General features: G+C 41.4%; 1 protein-coding gene across 1 annotated transcript; it reads left to right on the forward strand.

Moving 5' to 3' along the window:
* The first annotated feature begins 799 nt into the window (after positions 1–799).
* Positions 800–12,604, forward strand: LOC111955025 (uncharacterized). The gene is made up of 8 exons (XM_023975061.2): positions 800–1,772; positions 4,666–4,862; positions 7,029–7,133; positions 7,216–7,308; positions 7,571–7,681; positions 7,822–7,945; positions 8,456–9,943; positions 10,141–12,604. The coding sequence occupies exons 1-8, from the start codon at positions 1,433–1,435 to the stop codon at positions 12,027–12,029; spliced, it is 4,347 nt and encodes a 1,448-aa protein (XP_023830829.1). The 5' UTR covers positions 800–1,432; the 3' UTR covers positions 12,030–12,604.
* Positions 12,605–18,874: the final 6,270 nt, after the last annotated feature.

Here is an 18,874-nt window from a genome sequence, read left to right on the forward strand (position 1 = left end):
GAACTTACATATTTAGGCATAACCATTACAAAGGATCAGAAGTCTAGAGGCTTACTAAATTTTAACCCTCTTATTAAAAATACCCAGAAGAAGCTAAATCAATGGCTACAGGGGACTTATCTTTAAAAGGTAGAGTCCTAATAACCAAGGCCGAAGGTATCTCTAGACTAACATATGGCGATCTATCTTTGTATCTTGACAGTAAAATAAGCAAGGAGATAGACCAGATGCTTTTCAACTTTCTTTGGAGAAACCATACCCATTACATTAGGAAAACTGTTGTAATGAACACTTATGAGAATGGTGGACTGAATTTTCTGGACTTTACTACTTTAAATAATACTTTTAAGATCAATTGGATAAAACAATTCCTAAGAAGACCCACTTCTATCTGGAATTTTATTCCTCATCATGTCTTCTCTACTTTTGGTGGCCTTAACTTATAATATTGACAAAATTCCAGTGAAACTTTCTGCTTTTCATCGGCAGGTTTTCTTGTCATGGTCCTTAATTTATAAACACAATTTTTCTCCACACAGATATTATATATGGAATAATCGGGATATATTGTATAAAAATACTTCTTTGTTTTTAGAATATTGGTTACACTAATGTAAATTTACTAACAAAAAAACTAATTTTCTTACCCTACAAAAATAAATTGAACTGTATTTTAAGACAGTTAAATACTCTACTAACAAAAAAGCTGTTAGAATTGTAAGTGTATGTATGTCCCTTAAGGTCCTTGTGTAATTGTAATGTGATATTGTACCCCGTAGCTCGATTGTCCATTATATATAATCTATATATACTTGTGTTCCCTTATGTACTTTCTGTATTGATTTTTTGTTAATATTTTTTTTTTACAAAAATAAAAAAAAGACTGATGTGCTAAAGTCTGTGCTAGCGAAACAGTCCTCTAATTTAGCGTTTGCTTCATCAGACCACTTCCGTATTGAGCGCGTAACTGGTACTTCCTGTTGGGGTTTTGGCTTGTAAGTGTTAATCAAATTTGACAAATGGAGGGCGAGCTTTATATTCTTCTCTCTATGTGGAGTATAATTGATCTAGAGTTTTTTCCCCCGCTGATGATAAAATGTAACAAAATTTAACTCATCTTCTGGACTGTTTTACTGATACATTTTAATCAAACGTACTTCGGCAAGTTAGTTCGTATTACTTTCTATTTATAACTTATTTGGCAATATTCAGATTCACAGCACGACTGCAAAGAAACCCACCTGGAAATCGACCATGTTTTCTTGTAGATGACGTCATGACGCCACGTCGAAGTAGCCAGCCAAAGAGGGAGTAGTCCACCACTTTGTTTAGGCGACCAAAGCTTTTGGACTTAGCTACTAACACTAATATTAACCTTGTATTATCTAGTTTACTAGTTGCTGTAGACTACTATCAAAAAACTAGATCGACAATGTCATTGGCAGACGATGTCGGATGGACATGGTCCGCAGATGAGACAAAGGCGCTGATCTCGGTATGGTCAGACGAGCAGATTCTTCTGAAGATGGAGCAAACGTACAGAAACAAACATGTTTACAGCGAGATTTCGGAGCGGCTAAAAGACCTTGGTGTCAAACGGACGTGGAAGCAGTGCCAAAACAAGATTAAGGCCTTGAAGTGGAGATACAGAGAAACACTGAGAAACCCAAGCAGTAGCCGACCGTGTCCGTTCTTTTCTGAGCTGCACGAATTTCTCGCCGCCATGCCTGACATGCCTGAGTCCAAGGAAACTGACGAGGAGGAAGATAATGGTAAGAAAATCAGGTTACATTAATAGTTTTCACTGTCAGACTTGACAATTGTTTTCTTAACTAAATGGATAGCCAATTATTTAAAGAAATGTGGCGCTATATTAATTTCAAGAATTCGCAGCCCAATTCTGCTATTTTTTTCAATGGACCAATCATAACAATCTCAAATATATATATATATTGATGTGTAAAGATCTGATGTTAATGGTCAAAAGACCAATTAGTGGAAAAAATATAAAAATTGAGCTGCCTGTGTAAACCCTGTCACACAACTCAACATAATAATCTTCAAGAGTTTAAGGCTATGTTTAGACAGGTTACACAGTTATGATATTTTTCCCACAAATTGGTGTTGACCAATCACTTCAGATCTTTTTTTTTACATCAGATCTTTTTAAGAGCTGATCTGAGTAGTTAATTTTCACAAATTAGTGAAAAAAACATCCGTATTGGGCTGTTTGTAAAGAATGTAACCTGTCCCCAGGCTTAATTGGTATCACATATAGGTTCGATATGGCAAGATGGAGCCGACAGACATGGCAGCTCTGCTTCTAGCTCCTAAGCAACTTTGCAGATTTGATTTGTTGAGCGGCTGGTGGAAATTCGTCCTCTGTCTTCCCCAAAACCCAAGACACACACACATTGAGAGGCACAGTGTGCACGCAGCACCCCTGGGTGGATTAAGTGCCTTGCTCAAAAACACAACAGMAGGGCCCGGTCGGAAAAYGTACCTCAATGCAGGGATGGGATGCACTCCAAATTTGCCCTATATCCAAACTGATACATTGAAGATTTATATACTGCTAGTTTTTATGGAAAACTGCCCTTTTCGTCCTCATGCTAGCTAGCAGTAGTCACTGCAACCATTTTGCAATGGCATTGTCAGCCAATCAGCTCCTTTGTTGATCAACATGACGTGCCATTCCTAAATGGCTGGTGTGGCTACTGCTAGCTAGCATTAAGGCGAAAAGGTACGTTTTCTGGAAAAACTAGCAGTATTTCAATCCTCTCGATGTAAGTTATCAGTTTGGATATAGATACAATTGTAGTGGCACATCCCATCCCTGCATTGAGGTACATTTTCTGACCCATATCGCACACCGGCTCCGCAATGTTTTAATCTAACCACGACTGCGTTCCGACCCCAGTGCAGTARTGTAAACAAGTGTAACGGTAGGATCAGAATTTGCAGGCTAACAAACAGCTGACTGAATTACTACAATGCAGCAGCACACAGGAATATAACCTCTAACCCTGCAATAATTTCAAGTTTTAGGGTGAGTTCATAAATCCAGATTCAGAGCGTTTTGCTGAAGCACCAACGCTACCTGGCTAAAGTTGGCTAGCTTGCTACTTTCAGACATAAGAGAGAACATCTCACTCTGACCATTTTACTTGGCCTAGCAGAGCTGGTTGRGCTGTTTTCATGTTATCTAGAGCATTGGTGACTAACTGTGCTGCTGGCAACAATTTCATAGTTTTTTTGCAGACGTTTACTGACACCGGTCATGTTCAACGGTTGTTGCACATTTGTAAATTCATCCGTTATTCTGCACACTGAAATCAGAGTAGATGGCCAAAGGGGTTTTACGAACGCACCCTTAAAATCACATGCACAATTACAGTGAAAAATGCCTTTCTTGCAAGCTCTAACCCCAACAGTGCAGTAATCATAACAATGTAATACAAAAATAGCAAGCTAGAACAAAACACGCAATATATAGAAATAAGAACACGATAAAGTAAGCAKACTATATACAGGGTCAGTTCCAGTACCATATTTACAATGTGAAGGGATACCGCATTGATAGAGGTAGATAGAGGGGTAAGGTGACTAGGCTAGGCATCCGGATATATGATCAACAGAGGAGCAGCAGCGTATATGATGATAGTCAGTATAAATGTGTGTGTGTGTGTGTGTGTGTGAGCAAATGATGGAGTAAGTGTTTGTATATAGAATGTTCATTCAAATTATGTTAACTAATGCGGCTCATGCAATGGAATATATATATATATATATATGCAATGGAATATATACTTTTTTTTGTAATGTCAGTGGAGTTGAATCCAGAAATCGCAGCACATATTTTACTTCCTGCTTTGCTGCTCTGGGTACACTCGCAATGGCCGCCAGTCCACCATCATTGAATTGAATGTGGACGTCCATTGTATTTCTATGGCAGCACATGCAGTCAGGAGCAGAGGAGAGGACAAAATATGGGTCAACGTTTTTTGAACCGTTATTATGGTGACCTCGGTCATTTGGCTGTCCAATTACAGTCTTCCAAAATTCCATGACAGTCACAGCCCTAATTGGATTAAATGTTGGGTATTTCAAAACTGAAAAATAAGATTCTCATCCTCCGAATACGGATTTGGTAATCCAGTCTGACCTTTATTCAGGATTAGGTTAGGTTGGTTTTAAATGCAGAAAATCCATATAATCTTGATCCCACTGGAAAGGTGGATTTAGAAAGTAGAAAGGCACTACTGTGATATTTCTTGGTAATTAAGGTGGGGAGGCTTAAAAAACGTTCTTACATCTGAAAACCAAAGCTTCATTATGTTCAATTGATTGCAGTATAGGTCAGTTGTTATATTGAGAAGTGTCAAATAAATGCATGTAGGCTACTTATAAGTGAAATGCAGGCTCTATTATTTGTAATCTTAGTTGCCTTCATTCATGTAGTTAACTAATTTCTGTTTCATTATGCCAGTGTAGAAGTAGGAACATAACCTGTCCAGTAGATAGCTAGCCTCTAGGCTACTGCCACCCACATTTAGCTACGCAGCAGCAAAACCACTCCATGACGTGTACAATCTGATAATCTGTATGTGGCAATTGCAATAAAAGATGGCCTGGAACGTCAACAAATGTTTTCTTTCCTACCAGGTCTTCCTCTGTCGTCTCTGCGTCTTTTGGTTCCTCCACTGCGGCTGGTGTCGGCAGCTCTATGGCAAGTTGTTCAGCGGAGAGACACAATGGACTACGGGTTGGTGGAGGAGTTTGTCACCACTGTGTTGGAGATGATCCCTGATCTGATGAGTTACAGAGAGAAAGTACAACTCATCATGGGKCTGCGAGCACAGGTGAGAGATGGAGGGGTATGACTGAAGTAGAACGTRGGGTGACATTTGTGTGCATGCAGGGCTCCCTTGAGAAAGAGACCTTGGGCTCAATGGGACTCCTGGTAAAAGTAATGGTAAAATAAAACAAATCCGGTTACACTTTACTATAAGGTTCCACTTGTAAAGAGGTTATAATTATGTTTTTAACATTTCATCATTTGTAAATGCATTATAAATCATGAACAAATAGTTATATCGCATTGGTCAAAATAGTGCAATAACTGGTCTGTGTTTGCCAAATAGTGAGCCAATATTTACATCTAGTTATTAACAATGTTTAAATGCACTTAACAAATGCTATAAGATTAATTCTTATGTACCATCATGCAGCCTTCTATTCAATAGTTGCACAGTTGAACAATTAGTTATTTGCATTGGTGCTCTGTCCCAGGAACAGAAGAGGTTGGTTTTYATGATGTCTTGACCCACATTTGAAACCGTGGCCAAATTTACATTCATATTACATATTACCGCTTACCAGATTATATCAACACACTTACCACTTCTCTGTGATAGTCCAAGTATGGGGAAYGCTCTGGTGTGAAATGGTAACCGTAATACTTTTGTTTGGTGAAACAGTGGAGGTATCTTCTCACAATGCTTAATGTTTTGATCTTCATACCCACCATTCATTGACTGAACAAGTTTAGTGTCATCTTCTCTCATGTACGGTACCAGTCAAAAGTTTGGACACACCTACCCAGGGTTTTTCTATTTTCTATTTTCTACTTTGTAGAATAATAGTGAAGACATGAAAACTATGAAATAACACATATGGATTCATGTAGTATCTGCAAAAGTGTTAAACAAATCAAAATATCTCTTGGCTTTCTCTCAACCAGCTTCATGAAAATGCATTTCAATTAACAGGTGTGCCTTGTTMATTTGTGGAATTTCTTTCCTTCTAAATAATCAACAGGATTTCTGTATCCGAAAGTGAAACAAATTGTGTAGAGAATGTACCCTCTGAAATGTTTTTTCTTGTGAACGTTACTTTCGCGCAATCTCTTCTTTCTGGCCTTTGCACGCTTTTCATAGCCATGTCCATCCTGATTCTTCACGACGCACTATGGGTGCAATGCACTATGGGTCACATTATGGGTGCGTTCGTAAATTCACTCTGGAKTGCCAGAGAGAGCTCAGAGTGTGCTCTGGGCGTTCGTAAATTCGGAGTGTTTCGCTCTCGGAGCGTTTAGAGCACACAATGGTCGCTCTGGCCTAGGAGAAGGGTTGATCCAAGAGTTCTGACCTCACAAAGGCAGTCAAGCTAACGTTGGCTAGCTTGCTAGCTACTTCCAGACATAAATGAGAGARCACCTCACTGACCATTTTACTTGCCCTAGCAGAGCTGGTTAAGCTGTTTTCATGTTATCCAGAGCATTGSAAACTGTRCTGCTGGCAACAATTTAATCAAGCTTTTTCCCCGATGTTTACTGACACCGGCCATATTCAACGGGTGTCGAGCGTTTGGTAAATTCATCAGTTATTCTGCCCTCTGGCACACAGACGAGAGTGCTCGGAAATCGGGGAGWTMGCCAGAGTGAATTTACGAACGTGTCAACACACAATTCTGGGCACGTTCTAGGTCGTCTTTATTTCAAGCMCGTTTCACAGATGTGCACATCTCACAAAGTCATGGGAATTTCTCCGAAACCAGCAAACCACACCAATAATATGGCTTGAGATCTTCAGAGGAGGCTTTCATCCCTGGAATAAATAAGTGTACCAATTAATCATCAAGGTTTCAAATGTGGGGCTATTGGTCTGAAAACAAACCATATGGGTGATCTGTGAGGAATGAGGATTCAGTAATGTCCTGGATGTAAATTTGACCAGGGCGTCGGGGTTTCAAAGGTGGGTCAAGACACGTTATGAAAACCAACCTCTTCTRTTCCTRGGACAGAGAAACAATGCAATCACACCCAAAAGTGAGAAAATAACTATTGTTTAACTGTGCAACCATTGAAAAATAAGGTTGCATGATGATACATAAAGGTTCAATATTATACGCRTTTGTAAGTGCATTTACATACTRTGTAACACTTACWTTAACRTTCTTATACCATACTCACTGCCAGATTGGTTTGCATCTAAAATGCCTCRGTGTTACCTGTTTGTTGTTGACAGCTGGTTCTGGAGTTGTGTCGCTCTGATAGTTCAGCCGACCCRGAGACCATCCAGCCACACCTGAGCAGGATGAGGACCTGCATCATCACTCATAGAGAAAAGGAGGTGMGTGCCACTCAAGTGATCAAGCCTTGTAACTCTGTTGGCTAGGTTCACTTACTAACTGTGTTATGTATACTTGCTGTAGATAGATACAGAGGTGGAGGCATCGGAATCCAACTTCTTGGAACTCGTCCAAACTCTTCTCGATGACCCAATTGAGAGGGACCACTTCTTCCAGGTTGGTGTGAGAACAATGTTTCTGCTGAACAGACATTTAAATCAGAGGTGAACTGTACAGCAGTGTGTGTACAATCTGTTCCACATCTTATTCCATGGAAGTCCTCGTTACTGGCTTACTCAGTAATGCTGAACCCCAACCTGCATTAGCTAATATTGAGTTGWMTAGCTACTAATGATGTCAATAGGATGCCTCACACTCAATTAAGGYATTCGTTTAATCTGTTTTACACCACTCAGGTGCACTTTAATGTTTCCTCTAGGATGTTTTTCCAGAAGAATTCGGGCCCAGGTATGACGCAGCACTGCAGACTCTGATGTGGGAGTTCCTCATCAGGCTGGAGAAGTTGCTTCCAATGCCAACCTTTCAACAGGTAGATGCAATTTGGGAAGAGCCAATAGTGGCAACCTTGGCCGATTTTGAGTTGTTGTTATATTGCGGAGTCTACCATACCTTACTTTTGTCATTTGGTCAATTTAATTTGTTGCTAATTTTAAACCACCTCCCCTTCAGACTGTATCATGGCTCAGACCTGCCCCCTCTGTGCTGAAGGAGTGTGCACATTCTGTGACTCAACCTCAGCCTTTGAAGACTCTTCTTCAGCACAACAGATGCCATGGCCATTTGTTCACTAATGGTAGGCTTTTTCCCAGCTCTGTTTTCATACAGTGGCAAATAAGTTTTTCATGGCGTTTTTAAATGTAACGAGACTAACAGGCTGCTACACTGGACGTGTAACTGTTGTAGAGACGCTCCCATTTGTTTTGAAAGGAATCGTGGGCGTAAGCAGCGAGGCCTCTGGGGGAATTTATGCTTTGTTTCTATTTTCAAGATATTGATTTAGTAAACATCTGAGGGATGGAGTTGGAAAAATGTAACCACTCTCATATTCACAGACAAAGCTATGGATACAAGGACTGACCATCCATACCAACATTTTAGTTTTAACCATGATTTGAGGCTATAAAGTAAAACAAACGTATATTTTCATTTTGATAGGCTACGGCAGTTGAACTAAGCTCATGAGGCATTTACTAGTTATATTCTTCAAGAATCATATATCATCATAGCATATATCATTTAAATCCAAAAATGTATGTAGCAATCACAGGCAGACTAAATATTGATMTTTTTCCCAATGTTTCAGCTCCTTCATCTGGTGCCGACGATCGTATCCTCTCTTCACTGTCTCACTCGCTCTCAGAGAGGATAGAAATGGACATTGATGAAGCACGCTCGCATAGCCAGTCTTTATCCACATGTGCATCCAGAAAGGAAAGGGACACTTTGATAGAGCAAGTTAATGTAGAGAAGGAGCTGGGGATGAGTTTGGACACGGTTCAGAAGGCAGCGGAAATGGTGGATGGAAGAACAGAGGAATGGGGAGAGAACGACTATGAGGAGAGACTGCGACATGACTTGGCTTATGATGTTTTAAAGGTAGAGATTGTAGATGGAGAAGACATGTCCTCGACATCATCGATGACAGCAGACGACGTCGGATGGACCTGCTGGACACCTGAGGAGACAAAGTCGCTCATCTCTGTATGGTCGGATGAACAGATTCTTCATAAGATGGAGCAAAGCTATAGAAAAAAACATGTTTACAGTGAGATATCGGAGTGTCTAAAGGAGCTTGGTATCAGAAAGACAACCAAGCAGTGCCACAATAAGATAAAAGCCTTGAAGTGGAGATACAGAGAAACACTGAGGAACCCAAGCAGCCGACCGTGTCCTTTCTTTTCTAAACTGCACAAATTTCTTGCCGCGGTGCCTGATATGCCTGGGTCCAAGGAAACTGGCAAGGTTTCAGATGGAGGAGTCATGTCTTTGGATCGGGATGAAGGGCCTTCTGTGGCTGCCGAGTTGGCGCCTCAACGTGAGAAAATGGTTTCCAGAAAAGTGAAAGGCAAGACACTCCCCGGAGAGCAAACCAAAGAGAAAAATGAGGATGAAACATTTTGCATCACTCAAAGTGACAGCAAGATGAAAAGCCCCCCCAAAAAACATTGTCGCAAACAGATGGTTGAAGACATGTCTTCTACAACATCGGCAGACAATGACACACGGACCTGGACCCTGGAGGGGACGAAAGCACTGATCTCCGTGTGGTCAAACAAACAGGTTCTTCAGATGATGGAGCAGAGTTACCGAAAGAAACATGCGTACAGTGAAGTTTCAGAGCGGCTAAAGAACATCGGCATCAAAAGGACGTGGAAGCAGTGCCAATCAAAGATGAAGCACATGAAGCACAGCTACAGACAAGCACTGAGGAACCCAAGCAGTAGTGGCCGAGCAACCTGTCCGTTCTTTTCTGAACTGCACACGTTTCTCGCCAACATGCCTGATATGCCTGATTCCAAGGGAACTGGCAAGGTTTCAGATGGCGAAGTCGTGTCTTCGGATCAGGATGAAGGGCCTTCTGTGGAGTTGGATCATCGACATGAGAAAAGGGCGTCTAGAAAAGTGGAAGTCAAGGCACTTCCCGGAGAGCAAACAGACGAGAGAAAAGGGGATGAAAGTGACAGCAGAATGAATAGTGGAAGAAAACAACAGGTGGTTGAAGACGTGTCTGATTTAGAACTTCAGCCCGTAGTGCTGCTGACCCAACTTGATGACAACAGTCATATGACAGGTGAGTAAAACATAATTAAAGAAAATATTTATATATTTTTGACATGTATGGAAGGTGTGTTTGTGTATAATTCATTCCAAGATTTAAGTTAGTGGTGTGTGTGTGTGTGTGTAGAAAATGTATTCCAAGGCTCAAGTTAGGGGTGAGAGTGACATCTGTAACCTTCTAACAATGGTACTTCTCTCTTCCAACACCAGTTGGCGCTCCTGGTCCTGTTTCCCATACCACAGAGCAGTCTCCTAAAAGAAGCAAGCGTGCCAAAACGTGCTCCTTATGTGGGAAGAGTTTTGTTGAAGCGAAGGATTTGACAACGCACATGCGAACTCACACTGAGCAGAGCCCTCACCAGTGCACCCAGTGTGGGGAAGGCTTTGACCATCAGGACGACTTACAAAAACATCAGCAGCAGGAGTGTGAGGAGATGATGAAACGACAGGAGGTCAATGAACACCAGCATGGAAAGAATGACAGGATATCRGGACAGTCCAGTAATGCAAGTAGTGATCCCAAAACATGCCATCTATGCCATAAGACTTTTGAATTTCAATATATGTTGAGAAGTCATCTTATCATATTTCACAAAGGCAAAATACTTTTTAAGTGTCCTCTTTGTCTGAAGGGTTTTGCCTTCCTCYGTGATTTGAAGAAACACCAGAGTAACAAAAGAGGTTGTCCTACAAGTGAAGCCGTCAAAAAAAGGAAGGAGCTAAGATCAAAAAGCCCTTCTGCTCGCATCATTCCAGAACTTTCCTTAAATGCAAATAATKCCAAAACATGCCCCGTATGCCATGCAACGTTTTCACAAACGTCTMGTTTGAAAAGCCACTTTCTTCACCATCACGCCTCMGACAAAAGCCGCTTTAAGTGTCCCAGTGCTTTGAAGGCTTTTGTATCCCACAGTCAAAGGAAGAGACACCAGCAGAGCARAAGAGGTTGTCGGTTAGAGAGAAGTCACAAACATGGGACTAAGCCAGCATGGTCACTGGCTCCAAGCGGAAAGAAAAATGACATTCCTCAGCCTTCCAGTACAGCAACCCAGGAACCACCGATCTCTCAAGCCCCCACCACTACAGCACAGTCCTCTAATAARAAGACAATTCCTAAAGCATGTCCTCTATGCCATAAGACTTTTAAATTTGAAGCTACGATGGTAAGGCACATTGCTTCACACCAAAAGGAAAGTCTCAACAAGTGCCCTGACGTCTTGAAGTGCACATTTTGTGACGAGATCTTTTCTCAGGGCATGGACCTGAAGAGCCACTACAGTCGTACTCATCAATTTACGGGACCGTTCCCCTGTCCTTCTTGTCAGAAGACTTTTGTTTCGTTAACTGAGCTGCGCTTACATCAGAGAAATGAGTCCACTCCTTACCAGTGCTCAGTGTGCCAGCGACTATTCCGAACACAGTACACYCTGACTATTCACGAGCGAATTCACACAGGGGAGAAACCATTCCTCTGCGCTGAGTGTGGAAAGGGTTTCCGGAGTGAAAAACTACTGCAATCACACTCTAAGAGTCATGTCGAGGGAAAACCCCACGCTTGCTCCACTTGTGGGAAAAGGTTCCAGAGAAAAGAGCTATTGAAACAACACATGTTGCATCACACAGATGCTGCTTTCATCTGCCCAGACTGTGGGAAGAAGTTTTTCCAGTTGGTATGGTTAAGAAGGCATATGTTAATGCACACTGGCGAGAGACCGTTCCTCTGTGACCTCTGTGGAAAGGGTTTCAAATCTACGGCTGAATTGAGGATACACACCCGGACACACACTGGAGAACGGCCATTCAAGTGTCCAGAATGTGGCAAAGGTTGTAGGCAGAAGAGTGAGCTGCAGGAGCATCTGCGGAGGCACACAGGGGAGCGGCCGTATCCATGCACAGTGTGCGATAAACGCTTTTATGTCAGCAAAGATAGAAAACGACATATGCTCATACATACTGGAGAGAAGCCGTTCAAATGTCAAGCATGTGGCATGGCTTTCAACCGTAAAGCACTTTTGAGGGTACACCAAAAAAACAAGTCGTGTTTATATAGCCACACAAGTCCCCTACATTACACTCCCCTACATTACACATCATTGTAATATTTGGGGATTTGTGTGGCGTGATCAGTGTTGGAATTCATTACTTAGAAARGTAATCTATTGTTACAGTTAAGAAAATTAATCTTGTCAAGTTACGATATTGTTGCATGAAAAGTAATATATTACATATTACTTGTTGTGATTGTGTTTCTTTTCTTCCGCTGTCCATTCAATACCACGAAGCTCCACTATAGRCCTACCTGTATCAGATGAGCAAAGCCACACCTAAGGCGCTATCCTAGGTGCTGAATCCTTCATTCACAATTACAATTGATAGCCTGATTGTCACCCATCAGACTTGTGAATTTAATCTGGTCTTTAGACTGCATCTATTGTTATTATGTGTGAAATTATGTTCAATATAGTTTAGGTGTAGTTTTGATTGGCCGTTAGTCAAYTGTCGGGTGAAGGAAGGGCAGCGTGGGGGAAAAAAATACATGTCTTCCTTAAAGTGCTTAGAACACACTCTTGATTGTAATATCGAAATTMTAACTTCAGTCAGTGTGTTAAATAGACTTATTTAGGAAAGGTCAAGGACAGAGGAGGTATGACTTTATTACRATGCATTTTGTGTAGGGTTTATATGACACGGTTTGCATTCACCTTCAGCAGGTTAATGCGCCGGTTATTTGAAGTCATCCTTGTTGTCACTTGATAGCCTGTATTTAGTGGCTTTAATGTACATTTCGTTTCGTAAAGCTGCCTAAATGTTTATGGCCAATAGGCCTATTCCTTTGTATATTAAAATATWATTTTGTTGTGATCAAACATTGGATTTATCAGACATTTTGATTCTTTATATGGACATTTTGTAAGAACACTTGGAAATATTGTTTAGGCATGTGCATCTTTTGTTTATTATCTTAATGCCTATAGATTTCTCCTCTTTCACGCATTTCTGGAACTTAGGCTTCCAGCTGTTGTGCCTTTCTGCCTGACCTCCAGATGCTATTTCAGATTTGATGTGGTCGAAGAGATCAATGCTTGCTGCCTGTGCAGAGTTTGCATTTGACTAAAACGTTGTCCTCTTTCTCTTCGACTAAGTAAAAGTAATGGGAGTATTTTCACAAGGAAAAGGATAAGCAGGGTAACAACACAGCTGCCATCTATCTATATATATATATATATCTATGTATATCTCAGCAAAAAAAGAAACGTCCTCTCACTGTCAACTGCGTTTATTTTCAGCAAATTAACATGTAAATATTTGTATGAACATAAGATTCAACAACTGAGACATAAACTGAACAAGTTCCACAGACATGTGACTAACAGAAATKGAATAATGTGTCCCTGAACAAAGGGGGTCAAAATCAAAAGTAACAGTCAGTATCTGGTGTGGCCACCAGCTGCATTAAGGACTGCAGTGCATCTCATGGACTGCACCAGATTTGCCAGTTCTTGCTGTGAGATGTTACCCCACTCTTCCACCAAAGCACCTGCAAGTTCCCGGACATTTCTGGGGGGGAATAGCCCTCACCCTCCGATTATACAGGTCCCAGACATCCTCAATGGGATTGAGATCCGGGCTCTTCGCTGGCCATGGTAGAACACTGACATTCCTGTCTTGCAGGAAATCATGCACAGAACGAGCAGTATGACTGGTGGCATTGTCATGCTGGAGGCTCATGTCAGGATGAGCCTGCAGTAAGGGTACCACATGAGGGAGGAGGATGTCTTCCCTGTGACGCACAGYGTTGAGATTGCCTGCAATGACGACAAGCTCAGTCCGATGATGCTGTGACACAYYGCCCCAGACCATGAYRGACCCTCCACCTCCAAATCGATCCCGCTCCAGAGTACAGSCCTCGGTGTAATGCTCATTCCTTCGACGATAAAAGCGAATCTGACCATCACCCCTGGTGAGCCAAAACCGCGACTCATCAGTGAAGAGCACTTTTTTGCCGTTCCTGTCTGGTCCAGCGACGGTGGGTTTGTGCCCATAGGCGACGTCGTTGCCGGTGATGTCTGGTGAGGCCCTGCCTTCCAACAGGCCTACAAGCCCTCAGTCCAGCCTCTCTGAGTTTATATACTGAGTATACCAAACATTAGGAACACCTTTAATTTGTAAGGGAATGAACTGTACAAGGTGTCGAAAACATTCCACAGGGATCCTGGCCCATGCTGACTCTAATGCTTCTCACAGTTGTCGAATTGACTGGATGTCCTTTGGGTGGTGGACCATTCTTGACGGGAAACTGTTGAGCTTGAAAACCCCAGCAGCGTTGCGGTTCTTGACAAAAACCGGTGTGCCTGGCACCTACTGCCATACCACAGGTTTTCAAGTCCGGAGACTAAGATGACCATTGCAAAAKGGCTTTCAAAGGCACTTCAATCTTTTGTCTTGCCCATTCACCCTCTGAATGGTACACATACACAATCCATGCCTCAATTGTCTCAAGGCTTAAAAATCCTTCTTTAACCTGTCTCCTCTTTATCTACACTGATTTGAAGTGGATTTAACAAGTGACATCAATAAGGGATCCTAGACTGACCAGGTGAATGCTATTTCATGGGAAGAACATGTTTTGTACACAATGTATAACACACAGAGATATGATGAAAGTAAAGGACTTGTTACTTGAAAAAAGTAACTATTGCTATATTTGAAGACAACTCGTTATATTACTCCGTTACGCACAAAAGTAATATATTACGGTAACACGTTACCTCCAACACTGGCCTTGATGAGCATTAGCTTGATGTTTTTATAGCATTAATGTCTTGTCTTTATTGAAGATAGCATCATTGTTGTTATTCCAAGATAAATCACTCTGTGATGTTGGAAGGGTTTCCTGTCTGTGACCGAACTGACCCTGCATTTCTTTTTTGGGTACCTAAATAAAAATGTAATAAAGGATTATTCTTGTTATTGGGAGGTGGGGAATATGATTAAATGGTTTATAAGCATAGCCTATATCCTGTAAGCGTAGGGCAAACAGCTAGTATAATCAARGCTCAGGAGCAATTCAAACTACAGTGGGGTCTGAAATTGACGCCTTTTGATAAAGATGAGCAATAACGACTGTTTAAAATAAATCATTTAAATACTGAGCTATAGTGTGCACATTGTTTGGTTGAAAAATTATATTTTATACTAATACAATTGCTCAGGTAAAGCCATTTTGTTTAACAAGTAAAACATGTTTTCTCAAAGGTAGGGGTCAAAATGATTGTGAGGATAACGACACTGAACATTTTTCTAAAATGTTTTATGAGTTGGAGAACACATTGGGAGGGACAACGGGGGGAAAAGGTGATTAGAAATTATGCAATCAATTAAATTGATAGAATTAGGAATTAGAATGGAACAAATCTTATGATGGTCCAAAGGTCAGCCATTTTGGTCAGGGAGKTGGTCAACCGTGGTTTGCCAGTGCTGTGATAAGATATTGTGTAAAACAATGGATGTGAAGAATTTATCTGCACTGTATCAGTTTTAGAGGAATGATTCCATTAATTTATTTAACTGCCAATATGCCAAAWTTATATTCAAACTATTCAGTCAATCCACAGCCATACACTGGCTGAAATCAGTTGATAGTACTTAGACAAGTTGTAAATGCAACAAGTACTAATATTGTATTATATAATAGCACTCTCAGCTTTCCAAGAAAACAAAATCTGAGACATTTATCGTCTGTTTTCATATTTTTGTTGGCTATTTACACAGAAAATGTGTATAAAAGCCGTATAAACTGTATTTATAATCAGGACAATATTTTAGGTTGACCTTATTTCCGTTAAATACGTGTCTGATACATCACATGCTTTACTTTTATTTTCCTGCATAATAAAAGCAGGAAATGCATCACCTATGCCTCTACTGCAGCGTTTCCTAAACTCGGTCCTCTGGACCCTAAGGGGTGCACATTTTTGTTTTTGCCTTAACACTTCACAGCTGATTCAAATGATCAAAGCTTGATGATTAGTTGATTATTTGAATCAGCTGTGTAGTGCTAKGGCAAAAACCAAAACGTGCACCCCTTGGGGTCCTGAGGGCCGAGTTTGTGAAACCCTGTTCTACTGCCATTCATTCTATTTAGACTGGTTTTGGATTTCTCCCTGACCAAGATTACTTCCATTTTGGCCCCATTATGGAACTTTGATRGATTATGACAGCTCTCTGGTAATATAATATGATTTCTAAGGATAGAACCCACAATCTATCTGCAATATTAAAGCTGATCTGCTTATTTGTGGATTTTGATGTGTGCTTGGGGTTATTGTCTTGCTGGAAGATCCACTTGTGGCCAAGTTTCAGCATCCTGGTAGAGGCTAAAATGACCTGTTACTGGGTGAAGTTCATGATGCCGTTGAAGTTTTATCAAAAACGACGGACTTCAGCACACAAAATAAAGATTGCCATTACACAGGACAAACATTGGTACGAGGTAGGCATTAAATAATGTATTTTTTTATATTTTTTACAAGTATCAACTAGTTGATGCTGTGGCGATTTTAGCATGCCAATCTTGGTGGGACAACAAAAAAAAGTGGGATGAATGCCAGCAAAGCCACAACACTAAACAATACACTAATTGCACTATAGCGGTGACAAACGGTACCCACAAACTGTTAGGGTCTACATAAAGCTGTCCCAACACCTTACCACTGCTACACCTGGCTATCAGCGGAGCTTTGTCTGGCAGCGAAACAGTTCATTCTGCCTCATTTACTGCCTTTAAAAAAAACATGGCTGACTTGCTTAAACAAATGTGGTTTATGCTGACAATAGAGATGTACAARCTATGGCATAAGGGGACAACAAGCAGATAAGTGKCAATCCGTAATTTYGATTAAGACATTAATGAGCSAGCCAGGACAGACGTAGTCAATAYAATYATTTGTTCAGCACTTTTGAAATGTACAGCRACAGAATTCAGAACATGGGCCGTTCTTACAGTGTTCTCCCTGTACACCAAGTCAGAACCATAGGATAAATAAAGGGGGCATAAAATCAGACATTGAAAGCTCTTACAAAATTCAATGATTACATTTCTCAAATACAGGTTATAGGCTACATGTGCACCACCAAGTCAGAACAGTAGGCRAAATTAAAAGGTAAAAATAGACCAAATTMTTACGGTGAGGCACATGGGCTACTAACAGCTTACTACACAACATACACTTAGTATTACTTTCTTAGCTACAGTATACATATCTCCCTGGSATATTACATAATTTATGCAGCAGCATACAAGACATTTTTGGACTCACCTTGTGCTGTACTCACTTGAACAGGAAGGTGGCGCGGCGGGGCTTCGTGGGCAAATTTTGTCATCAAACTTTGTCAACAAAGTCTGTCATTCTCTGGACTTATGGCCCGTTCAAGACAACTGGGAACTCGAGAGAGAGAAAAAAAGGTTGAATCATGATGATGTCAGTGATCTTCAGGTCGTAGCTCAAGAAACAGGCCCAAGTTCTGAATTTACAATTCYGAGTTGGATGAACGTTCAAAACGTATTTTCCCAGTCGTAGCTCATTTTCCCCAAGTTCCCAGTTGTCTTGAACTCACTAAAGTCAGATTTTTCAGTTCTGAGTTAAGTTGTTTTGCGCGTGGCACACATCATGTGCTGTCTCTTATACACATCTAGATGTGTATAAGAGACAGAATCAAAGCTAATGTAGAAATAACTGCCAATGACCTTGAGCCTTCTTGGATGGGCACTTCTAATCTAACTCTATGGCAGCACCCAAGGGGCTTGAATATTCGAGCTTAGACTTTGCGGTACCCTTAGAGTACCCTTAGACTTGGCGGTGACGCTGTGTCCCCATGAGTGACAGAACACTGAGTCAATCACGGCGCAACGCTCTGTATTTTCAACTGGCTTGCCACACCACCACAGAAAGCACTGCGCTAGGCTGAAACACCTGCATTTTGGAGCTGCCTTACTCAAGAAAACAAAAAAGAGACCATGTTTGTATGCAGCTTTATTAACTCAATGATATATATATTTTTACATTGTTTGCAAACTGATATGTGACACGTGTAACAGTATAACTTTAGACCGTCCCCTCGCCCGAACCAGGGACCCTTTGCACTCATCAACAACAGTCACCCACGAAGCATCGTTACCCATCGCTCCACAAAAGCCACGGCCCTTGCAGAGCAAGGGAAACCACTACTTCTAGGTTTCAGAGAAAGTGACGTAACTGATTGAAACGCTTTTAGCGCATACCCGCTAACTAGCTAGCCATTTCACATCCGTTACACTCACCCCCCTTTCAACCTCCTCCTTTTCCGCAGCAACCAGTGATCCGGGTCAACAGCATCAATGTAACAGTATAACTTTAGACCGTCCCCTCACCCCGACACGGGCACGAACCAGGGACCCTCTGCACACATCAACAACTGACACCCACGAAGCGTCGTTACCCATCGCTCCACAAAGGCCGCGGCCCTTGCAGAGCAAGGGGAACCACTACTTCTAGGTTTCAGAGCAAGTGACGTAACCGACTGAAAGGCTGCTAGCTCGCACCACCGCTAACTAGCTAGCCATTTCACATCCGTTACACACGTATTAATGCCAAAATAACATGCAAAACAGGAAATGTGCTAAAAATGTGGGGCTCAAAACCCCCACCTGCCTTGAACGACGGGTTGCCACTGAGTGGCGGAACACTCTTGTAGCCGCATCACGCTAGAACCCTGTATAAAAAGTTAAAGTAAGTGATGCCTGGCTTGCTAGCAGAAAAAATGTTGCAAACGATTAAAGTGTGGCTGTTGGTAGAATATAGTCAGCTTATGATTCTGTAACCTTTTTCGTCCAATTCCGAACAGGAAGACAATTGTCTAGAGACAAAAATACCTTTCCAAACTGTAAGCATGATGCATGGACATT

The sequence above is a fragment of the Salvelinus sp. IW2-2015 genome, linkage group LG30, assembly GCF_002910315.2.
Source record: "Salvelinus sp. IW2-2015 linkage group LG30, ASM291031v2, whole genome shotgun sequence".
NCBI lineage: Eukaryota > Metazoa > Chordata > Actinopteri > Salmoniformes > Salmonidae > Salvelinus > Salvelinus sp. IW2-2015.